The sequence below is a fragment of the Merops nubicus genome, unplaced genomic scaffold (genome assembly GCF_000691845.1).
Source record: "Merops nubicus isolate BGI_N331 unplaced genomic scaffold, ASM69184v1 scaffold1208, whole genome shotgun sequence".
In the NCBI taxonomy this organism is placed as follows: domain Eukaryota; kingdom Metazoa; phylum Chordata; class Aves; order Coraciiformes; family Meropidae; genus Merops; species Merops nubicus.
Window position 1 is genome coordinate 1 of NW_008624889.1, and position 11666 is coordinate 11666.

At 40.6% G+C, this 11666-nt stretch overlaps 1 protein-coding gene across 1 annotated transcript; it reads right to left on the bottom strand.

Moving 5' to 3' along the window:
• Nucleotides 1-317: 317 nt before the first annotated feature.
• On the bottom strand, nt 318-834 carry LYRM9 (LYR motif containing 9; the record flags this gene model as incomplete). The annotated part of the gene is made up of 2 exons (XM_008945473.1): nt 709-834; nt 318-410 (listed from the first exon to the last, which is right to left on the bottom strand). Coding segments are annotated over exons 1-2 (219 nt in total), but the record flags the coding sequence as incomplete, so codon positions are not given.
• Nucleotides 835-11666: the final 10832 nt, after the last annotated feature.

The window sequence follows — 11666 nt, forward strand, 5'->3', positions numbered from 1 at the left end:
TTCTTCTGTACTAGATTTACACTAGCCATCACTGCTGAAATCTAACAGAATTCTTCATGGAAACAAAGATCAATAGACACACCAACTGAAAGCATCATCAGTTCTAAAAACCACACAAATTTACATCGACAAGGAAGAATTTTTAAGCAAGAACTATCACAATCCTAAATCCCTCGTGGCTGGGTATTTCCTTTCACCCAGACACTGCCATGTCCAGGACAATGGAACAGTTTTTGCTGCTCCTCATCGGCTTTCCAATTTTTTTCTGCTTTGATCTGAACTGAGAGAGCAGAACTTTGACAATCTGATGCACTTACTTTATTCATGACCCAGTCAGCATCTTCAATGGCTCTCTTAATAATCTGCTGGATTCGTTCAGGGTCATCTTCATCAGCGTGAACTTTGAAACTCTGAAACATTCACAGCGTTACACCGAGCAGCCGCCTTAACACACCGGAGCCAAAATAACCTTCACTTTTAAATCTCCAGGAAAATATTTGACCCAAACAAACAGTTGATTTGAAAAGGTAAAATATACATTGTAGCACCTAATCCACTCATCCACCACCCAGTATGTTTCAGGCTTACAGAAGAATAATTTAAGTGCCAGGAGGTAAAAAAAAATAGGCCAAAGTGCAGGAGGAGAAAACCAAAACAAATCAAACCCTGGCACACTAGATTCAGAAGAGAAAAGCCACCTGTTCTCACCTGCCTGACTGCATGTCTGTAATGCTGGCGAATGCTCTCCTCGGGCAGCTGCCTGCAGCAGCGGAGCAGGTAGCGGTACAGCTGCAGCGAGCTCTGCACCAGCTCGGCGCCGGGCAGCGGGGCCATGGGGCAGCTCTTTTAGCTCTTGAAAGTAAATACAAATGAAAATACCTAATGAGTTTTATTAGAAACACAGAAATAAGTGTAAAGTAGTTTTACAATAATAAAAACAGGCCAGCGAATTAAGGTTTAGCATCACACCTTGAAGAAACTTTAGAAGAAAACAATACAGAAATAATTAGAATTTGGTTAGTTTATGGAGAGATTGTGGGCTCATTGTCATTGACCAAGATACTGTATATTGTATAAAATACAGGAAGCGTGTAGTTCATGCAAGAAGATGCCTTTATGGTGGTAATATGAAGATATAGTGCAATATTGAATTTTGTCTAGTTTAACAAGACTTGGAGCATAAGCTGCTGTAAGTGTACCCAGCAGTCTCACAGCCTGAGGGTTTTCTACTCAATAAGCCATGGTTCTTAGATTCATTCAAGCTTCCAGTGCTCTCCTTCAGCTACAATGAGAGCCCATCCACAGGGTGACACTAGAGTGAGGATGCTCATAATTGCTGCAAGTGGTGCTGGACTTTCACAGTATTCCCTAGTATTGCATTCTTTCAAGAGTACCTTGTGAACTGGCCTGTGAGTGTCAGGCTTTAACTTGAAACATCTACAAATACAGGAGAAGACAGACAAAAATATTGACAGGTTGTTAACCAAAAATGTGGAACATCTCAAACAACAGGAAAAGAACAAATCTAACAAGTTTCACCTCCACAACTATACTTATCTATTGTAACAATAGGTCCATCCAAGCTATATAAAGTGCTAATGGAATACTGTAAATGACTTGTCATTTAACAGATGGTTACCATCTGCAGGGAACTAAATTAACATTTAGAAAAAAGCACTTTTACATCATTACTTTTAAGAATACCGATAATAAATAAGTAACTGAATAATGAAGTAGGTGTATGGCATTATTTTAGCACCCGTTATGATACTTACTCATCAGCTGGAGTATTTTTTTCCTTTTTCTTAAGTAATTTAGGTCCTTCAGATAAATTTATTTCAGAATAAGCACAGCAGCTATTGCATGCCTGGGCTGTATATTTGTATAGATAAGCTATTCTGCAGTGGACAAAACCTCCTCACTATGTACCTATAAAATGCCCATAACAGGATGTATATGCTACTGTACTCTGTATTTTCAGTAAAACAAATTTCCACCTCAGTCTCTAAGGTATCAGCTAGCACACCACTATAGGAGTGACAAGAGCTATGCTGATTTACAGTAGCACAGGTCACTGAAAATCTTTTAATATTTTAGGCACAAACAGTATGATTCTTCTATGCAAAGAAGATTAAATCATTCTACAACAAAGATGCAGACTGTGTCTTTTCTTGAAGGATGGGCCTCTACAACACTCATCACTTTGCACTGTGGTTTTGTGCCATTTCTGAGCACCCCATGGTACTGGTTTTGTCCTGTTCATTATTGAAAGATTGGGTGAAATCTATGCTACATTGATTTTTTAAATTTAACTATCTTTTGTGAAAAGTAACATCTTGTAAAAGGAAAGTGAGCTGTTCCTGTGGCAAAGCTTCTTGTCCACAGGAAACGTGTGGAAAGCCTTGCAATATTAGCATTATTGTCTGTGCTGGAGCTGTGCCATACTCTCCAGGCTCTATCACGGCAGGTACTACACACACCCCCATCCCTAATGAAAAAGTTTCTGGCACAAGGCAGACTAAAGACAAGTCATAAGATGATGCAGAACAAGGCAGATGAGCCAAACAGGTGGGCTGGGAATGGGGAGGAGGTGACAGTAATGTGAGCCTGTTTTTGTGTAGCCTAATAGAGCACACAATCTAGCTCACCACCTGCTCAGCAGAGAGCAACAGGCCACTTCTCTAACACCCTTTTTAAGGAGCTGCAGAACCACAGTGAGTCATGGCCAATGGGTGTTATGGAAGCCCCTAAGGCAGCTCTGGGGACACTTCAGAAAAAGCTTTTCAAGCCTCCAAGGGAAAAAGAGGATTGTCTCAAGGAAGCACTAAACAGGGTTGCTATCTCACCAACTGATGATGTAAATTATTAAAACTAATTCTAAGACATACAATAGCCTTAACAGGCATAAACTTTTGAAGAACACATGTCAGGCAGGATCCCTTTCCTGCTGGTTTATACTGACACCTTTCCTTATTTGAAAACTTCAATTCATTCGTGACTTTACTGAAAAATCACTTTAGCAGCACATTTCCCATTTTTAGTTACAGGTAACTCAGAAGTAGATGATGGTGACCAGAATAAGTTTTCAAACACTCTCCACCCTCAACAAAGTTGAGTGCAAAGTTGTGATGTCTGTGGGCAAGAAAATCTTTAGCTGGCTCCTGGATTCTTTCATCATAACCTCTACCCTTTATCAGTCACTACTCCTCCCACAATGGACGTGCCATGACAAAGGTAAAGCTGCACCAGTCTCCAGCAGCTCAAGGAGGTGCCAGTAAAGCCCACTCACCCCTCAAAAGATTCACCTTTCTCTAGTACCTAGAACTGACCAGTGGTTTTCTGCACTTTGAGCTTCATGAGGTGCATCTGCTTTTGAACACTTGATTTGTTCTATCAAACAAATATAGTGAAGTATGAGAGATGAGGTAAGATTTTACAATGGTCCCTCCTGAGAATTATTCACAGCCAAAATATGGTTTCCATTAGCTTTCACCAACAATTAGAAAACCATTCTTCCATCACAAGGGCAATAAGCTGGCTCTGTACTGCTGCTGCAATCTTATAATTCTGCTTGATTCCAGTTCTGGGTATTTTTTTTTTTTTTTGTATCTGTTTAATAAAAGCCAGCCTCACACACTACAGGAATTGAATACTGTCAAAAAAACCCCAACATATGTAGGGCAGAAAGATGTTAAAAAAAAAACTTCAGTAACATAGACCAAAAAAAAAAAAAGAGATGACTTTTCAAAATGGTTTCATTCTGACTAATTCAATTTCTAGCTCACTTTCCAAGCACCCAAGATGTGCTAATTATGGCTTTATCTGATAAATTAATCTTAAATTACAGATCGGAATAATCCCAGGCTTCAAAACTTTCATCTCTTGTTTTCTTCCAATCTTTTCTTCTCTATAAAATCGTTTCCCTTTGCAATGAAACCTATGCTGGGCTTCATAGGAAATATCTTTGGTTCCAATCATTTTTTTTTCTTTTCTTCTTAGTTAAACTAAACGCCACACAAGGGATACATGGCACTTTTCTTCTTAAAATAGTCTTGTCTCCTGTAGTGTGTCAAAATACTAAAGCAGTCTAATAATCACAGGAAAAGTGGATATTTGAAAATAAGGGATGAATTAAATAAAAGCACCAGCTTAAATTGCTTTTGCCATTATCAGCATTGTTACATCCTCCATACAGGAGAGGTTCTCATCTTTCATGTAATATGCAGAAATGTAAATTAATAACAGTAGATAAAAATGAACCCACTCCATAACCCTGAATGTAGAATCCAGATCCCATCTTCATCTACAACTCAAATAAAGCCTTCCTGAAGCTGTTTAAAAAAGTATCTATGAAACATTAAAATTTCCTTATATAATGAAAAGCTTTTATGGAAAAAATTGCTACAGTGGCAAGTCCTATTTCTTGAACAGATAAACCCACATATGTGTTAAAGATATGAGACTGAGAGCTCCAGTTACGTAAGTGATGGGGCACTGTGGCTGCTGACAGTGACTTCCCAGCACAAAACTAGTGCTACAAGTGAGTGGAGTGGAAGGAGCATCTGTGCACCTAGATGTAAACTAATCCCTCAGTCCACCGTGTAGCAGATTAAAACATGTCCTGGCTCTACACTTAACTCCCCAATCTCAGTGCAAATTACAGCTGGGCATTGGATTCAACTCGTTACTCACACAGAACCTTTGGGAATACAGCTTATTATCAGCTGGTATAGAAATCCAGAATATGCAGTTAGATTCAAGTTGATCTGAACCTAAATTTTAACTTCACACAGGTTTTTGGGGCTGGATCCTTAGCAGGCAAGAACGGGTACAGTTCTACTGACCCTGAGAACCTGACCCTGTATTTCACATAACCCCACTAATATACAGTGAAATGTCCCAATTCGATACAGAGCCAAAAATATACTTTGGAACTAGAGCCAATTTGTCAACTTGTTTCTAGGCTTTGACGTGTGAACTCATCATATGTCACTGTGCTCTAATTAAACTTAAGTGGTGCAATAGATTTCCTGTCACAAAAGCAAATACCCCTCGTGTTTGGAATGTATAGGACAGCTTGCTTCAGCATAAAGAAAATAAGCTGTGGGAGAGAGCAAGCAAGCAGAGTCATGCAAACATATGAATATGGAAGGATTAAACTGATCAATGAAACTGAAAATGTTGTTTCACTACAGATAATCAGGAATTTTCCACTGCAGTAATGTTTCACAGGAAAATTATGAGCTGTTGAATCCAGAGTGTGATCAATAAATTTCAGGAAAAAATCCTTCACCTTCCTTACAAATACTGGACTTTCTAATAGATTTGAAGATTGAAATTTCACCAGGTCTGATTATCAAATATATAATCTACAAGGCTCCCATAATGAAAGAAAAAATAAATATCCCAAGTTCTGACAGATTCATAGCTGCAAGAACACTACAATTTTTGTGATATGGGTAAGCTTCATAGGGAAGTTTATCACCAAAGATTTTTCTGACCATGTAACTTCCCAGTGTTTGCAATATTCCCAGGGAAAACTTCACTGGAAATCTAACAAAGCACATGGAAAACCTGATGGCTCTTCTGGTAAAACAGGTGTTCAATGAGAAATAATCTTATGATACGACCCACTATTAAGTTCTACAACACTTGGGCACTGTATGGGTTCAGCTGAACAGTGAATAGACCCTGATAACAGGTGAGCTGAACTCTGCACTTGTGCAGCCCACAGCACTGGAGAATTTGCATAGTTACTACAGTCGTTTGCCCCTTCCTTGGCACACACAAAAAAAAAAAAGACAATGAAGCACAGTATGAATCTGCACTATTGCCTTTTGTTCTAAAAACATCCCTCCATGAACCCCACCAACGTTACCATTTTTATCTGCCAAGAAAAAACCTCGACCCCACAAAGTCTGGCTATAATCCTGACTAATAATGTAAATCTCCTTCTGATAACTTAAATATCACGCATAGCACAACAAAAACTATCTAAACCAAGAACTGTTGAGTCAGAAATAAAATAATCCACTAATTGTGCTTTTCTGGAATGGATGACTGTATAATGTCCTAATAAGAAGGCTGAAATCACATTTGCATTTAGATAAAGCCAAGTGTAAAAAGAGACAAGTATAAAAGGAGACACTGAGACTATTGTGGCATTTTTTTGCATTGCATAATCATTTACATTCCTGATAATGATATTCAGACAGTGAGGCAAAGGCTGACCAAAGCCAATTAATCTTGCACTCTGCATTAGCAAGCCTGTCAATTGACCCAGTGTACGGCTGAACCCACGGTGACACTGATATGACACCCTGCCTCTGCTCTCAGATCTCTGGGGTTTGGGTTGGGGTGGGTTTTTTTCCAGCTACTGTGACTGTTTTCAAGCAAATCCCTACGGTCCAGTTAGAACCTCAATCCCTCTGGACTAGTTAAATGCCCATCAAAGCTGGGCTTTAGAGACTGCAAGAGCTACCCGAGCTGTTGCTGTTTACAGGTTGGCTCCCCCTTCCCTCTCTTCCCACAGTATATAGGCTGGAGATAAGACTTGGAAGCAATAAGAAAACACATCTAACTTCAGAATTCATGATCCCTTATTCTGCTCAAACCCCATGATCTTTAAAGCATTGAATTTACAGTATCCTAGTAAAACAGGACAGTAGTAACGTGCCCGTTATTAACAATAAGGAACCCAGACAGACCTGGATTTCCCTCAGTTTGGCCATGAAACTACAACCCCAGGCTGGCACACTTCCTGCCAGCGAGCTGTTGTCAGGTGAGACACATCCTCACCTCCACAGGGCAAAGAGCCTGAGGTGCTGCACACCAACCACCAGCAGGACTGAGCAGAATGGTGCTGGGTTCCCACAAGCTGCCTCAGCATCCTGAGCACTGAACCATGCAGCAGGATAACCCCATCTGCACAGCCGGGTTCTCTGCTGGGGGAGGCACTGCCATTGACCATTGCCACCACACACCAAGCAGGACTGGGAGGGGAAAGAAACTAGAAATGGAGAGACAGAACTGCTTGATGCTACTTATTTTACTGTTTTGAAGGTGTCTGTGGGACCCAAGAGCTGGTACCAGCACTTGAAGCTGGCTCCAGGCTCTTGCTTCAGACTGTAACACAAGTTGATCACGCTGCATGTTCAAGAATAAATTCCTCAAAAAAAAACCAAAATGCAAACCCCATACCACCTCCTTTGGTGTTAGCAGGCTGCATTTGGACTCAATCACAAAAATTACCTAGAAGCACAGAGTGAATTTTGTAAATTAGGATTAAGCAAACAAACCCTGTAAAAATAAAAATTAATTGAAGAAAAACAATGAATGCTACTCAATAGATGCTCTGCACTTCAGTTTTAATTAGGAAGATGCTTCAGAATATTCCCAGCAGTGTAAGTACTCATAAACCAGCAGAGAAATGAGCTCTTTTCTCAAATCTATGTGTGATTTTAGGTGTCCTGCAGATTTAGGGTTGAACATGGAACATCTTATATGGTTACCTTATCTAAGGTGCCAAAAGTATTTGTCCTCCTTGAAGTGCTCAGTAACAGTCTATGCAAGAAAAAAAATCCCTAGTGAATTTACTATTAAAACTTCCTCACCAGGTTCTGTAACCTGGCTCATTATGCCTTCAATGGACCCACATTTAGTACGAATACAGATTCCAAAAGTGGTATTTGTGCAAAATGAGATGGTAAAATTTTCTGTATAGGAAAGCAATAATCAAGCTGCCAAAATAAGGATGAAATTGGAAGTCTCTTGAAACCTCTTACACCACAAAACATCTTGGTTCGTGTTTTGACATCAGTCCAAGAAGACACCCAAGTGGATCGCTGCTGCTTGGAATGGTTCTTAGTCTTTGGTCCATTTGGCTACATCAGTGCTGCTGGCCAGGTTCCACGGGCTCCGGGTGGTAAATACAGGAAAGGCCCATGACTGGGGGCTCTGACTTCTTCAATGCACCTACAGCTTCTCACAGCAGAGTGGCAAACCTCACTGGTTCCAGTGGACTAACTGCCCTCTCTGGTTATTACCCCTCAACGCGTTTTCTTTACTCCCTGGCGGGTGACAGGAGAGCGCCTGGTGCACTGTTCAAGGCCAGCTCTGCGGGTTCTGCTGCCCCAGGCAAACCAGCAAATGTCTGTCCCTCCCAAGTCACGTTCACTCGCAGAGCTCTGGAGTGTTTTCCAGCCCTGGGCAATGGCCTGCCCTGCAGACACCCCCCCCTCCTGTATGGGTGAGCACGTACAATGCTGAAGTCACTTTCTAACAAACACATCTCTCCAGCATGCTGGGCTTTTATTAAGATCTGCTGGTTTGATGTGATCACTTCTGACGAGCTGTGGCCTGTCATTGTTGTGGATTTCCTCCTTTCTAAATATGATCTGTAAAGTCCTATTGCATGGATGATGACAGCCAGTCTTGTTCTGTTCACTTCTATTTCTGTTCTTTGCTTTATGCTTTGTGTGATGCGTGAGGCAGAGAAGCAGCATCAAACCCAAGTGCAACAGCAGCATATTCTGGGGGCACAGCCCTGCAGTGCAAAGTGAGCTTTACACAATATTAGTGGAGCATACAGGGGATTAAGAACGGGCTAAATGTGAGATATCAAAGATCTGTGTGTTGACAAGGAATCACCATTGGGCATCCCTCATGCAGTTCTATAGCATCAGTGTTGCACCTAACGCTGTTTGACATTATCAGTGGCTGCTTCCCTGCAAATAGGCATTTATACTTGGTAAAACTTGAGGATGACAAAGACTGCTAGAGCTGTACATCATGACAACAGAGCAATCTGAGAGAATATGGTACATTTCTGGATAAATTTGGTGCAAAGGTATGCTTTAATACACAGAAACTTTATACAAAACTCAGAGTGCAGGCTATACCTACACAATAGGAAACCATAAGCTAGAAGGAATAGCTCTTAAAAAAGAGCTGGATAGTCATACTGAACACCAGCTCCCAGAGAGATGCTGTTTAAAAAGCCTAAACACCTGAGCAATCCCTAGATGTGTATACAAGCTATCCCTGAATGTATAGGCAAGGAAACAACAGAAGGAAAAAAGTAACTTTATCTCTGGAAGTGGAATAGAGATCCATTTTATTTTGTACATTCATATTTTAAAAAAATGTATGGGCTGTCACTAGCACAGGATCTCAGCCAGCCCTCAGCCTGCTACTGGAAGCCCTTTGTAGAGCACAAGAGGGAACGAGCTTCACGGAGTTCAGCGTCCTGGCAAGCAGCACACAGCCTCAGAGCTGCACGGCACAGATGGGCCAGTCCAGCAAGAGGTGTCTGACTCAATGCAGAGTTTCCTGGGTCAGCTTTAATTCCACATTACAAAGAGTCAAACCATATAATGTAGTTGTCTTTTTGGCCTCAAACCCTGAAAAGACAGGAAGGTGCTGAACAAAGATCTGAGCCTAGCACGCTCGGCACTTCACCAGCTCTGTCTTCAGGCTCTGAGAAGCAGTTTTCTCACAGACCACAGGTAGTTTATGGATTGTATTTGTGCTCACTTTATGATCCCTGTACCACTGATACAGTGTAATGAAATTAAGGCAACTGGAAATCAGTTTTTCTTAGGGTCTGAGTAAAAGCTTAAAACAACTGTATGGTAAAGGAAAACCTGAACATAGGCATAAATCAGCTAGATTATAGGAAGGCACAAACCAAAAAAAGTTTTTAAAATAATGTTTTAAAACAGAACTGCTTGTTTATTCCTTCCTTTCTTGTAAACATTGTTTTGAACTTTAGCAGTTTAGCAATCATGGTTCTCCCTACTACTTTATGACAGGTACTATAACTTTCTGACTGCACTTTTATCACCTTCTAGTACTTTTTGAATCTTCAAATTTTTGAAAAACTTCCAATTGGGCACAATACAAGCTACCACAAATTTTGTTAGAGGATGGATGCTCAGTTGGCAGCACAAGGTATGAAAGTTCCTTAGAAGGGCACAAACATGCTGTCTGTGATTAATGAAACCATTAATTCCATGAACTATGGGTTATACAAGCATGGGAAGAATAGTAAGTCTTACATAATGTTTTGTCATGATTCCCAACTTGATTCAGGGAAGACTGAAACTGGTTAAAGTTCACTTTACCTTTATCCTTTAAGATAGGCTCATTTCGCTCATGCAAACCAACTTTTATCTTTTTTTTTTTTAAAAAAAAAGGCAAGAGGGTGAAAGCATATAATTCAAACAAGCACTATCAGTGCAGAAAGGGCTCTACTGCAGAGAGTAAAAGTACAAAAGTTCAAAGAAGGACAAAGTCATGGGAAGGCAGAGAGTCAGGATTAAAAGAAAAGCAAAACAAGTCACTGTGACCCACACTACTGACTAAAGTTTAATTAAAAACTTTTTTTAAAAAGCCAAAAGAGAACAAGAATGCCTATTGTACACCTCACCACTCCTTTAGCACAAACCTCACACCCAGCCCACAGTCTGACAGGGCTCTCCAGTGTGACCTCTCATTTTACCCATCTGCCCCAGTGCATCCTTCCCAGTCCCAGCAGTGCCCATGGAATCCCTCCACCAGTGCCCAGGGGCTCACACGGTGCCCTGGCACCCACGGCTCACCTTGGGGCTGTCCTCCCCAGCCTACATTATCCTCACAGCAGCATCAGGAACAGCTTGCCCTCTCATTATTTCAAATCCACATCTGCTGACATTTAGCATCTCTCAATCCAAGTAATGATCTGAGCCAAAACCTTTCCCAGCATAACTCCTGCCTGTGGTGGAATTACACCATGGGTGAATTTGGCCCACCACATCTTGAGCAAAACACATGCCTGCTCATATCAGAAGTGTTCATAAGCAGCAGTATTACAGAACATTTAAGTCTAGGAGTCTTGAACCTCTTAAGGGGGATTTTGACTTGTACTGTTCACTAATCAGGGATTGTTACCATACCAACAGCTAATCATGTGGGCAGATGCCCGCCATGTCTTAGGGACATTTCTGAGGTCTTAAAGCCATATCTCAAGTTTTCCCAAAAAACTATCCATGACCTAGCCTAGCTCAAAGAGCATCTGTTTCATAAGGGAAAAAAAAAGGAAGATAAAACCCCAAGTATTTAAAAAAATAACTCTCACAAATCTGAGAACTGAAGAGGTATCTACAATTTAAAGCCACCATCGTGTATTGCTTAAACCATCTCACCATTAGTAACACTGTATTAGTGTTATCTGTTGTATCATTAGTGTGTTGCACCTTTTCAAACCAAAAGATAATCTTATTTCTTTCCAGCCTGATACCTTCTGAATCTAGGATCAGAATATCAGCAGCAGACTCACTTTCACTTTGTCCCAGAATTTTGTAAGACGTTTTCAAGCAGGACAGTTTTATCTGTCTTCCACAGCCTGCCCCAGGACATTCATCCATTGTTAAATAAGCCTTACCATATACAGAACTCAAATCAAGTGTAAGTGCAAAACAAATACCCTTAGCCCTACTTTTCCCAAAATGACACAAATACATTAAATTTTCTTACTCTTCCACATAACGCATCAATAGCAGAACCAAAAATAGATCCTGGATATCCTGTTGGCCAGGTAAAAAAAAAAAAAAAAAAAAATCTTAAAATTGGGATATGATTCCTTCAAATTTTCACTTCCCCCAAAGCCTTTCACGTATTTTTGTCAT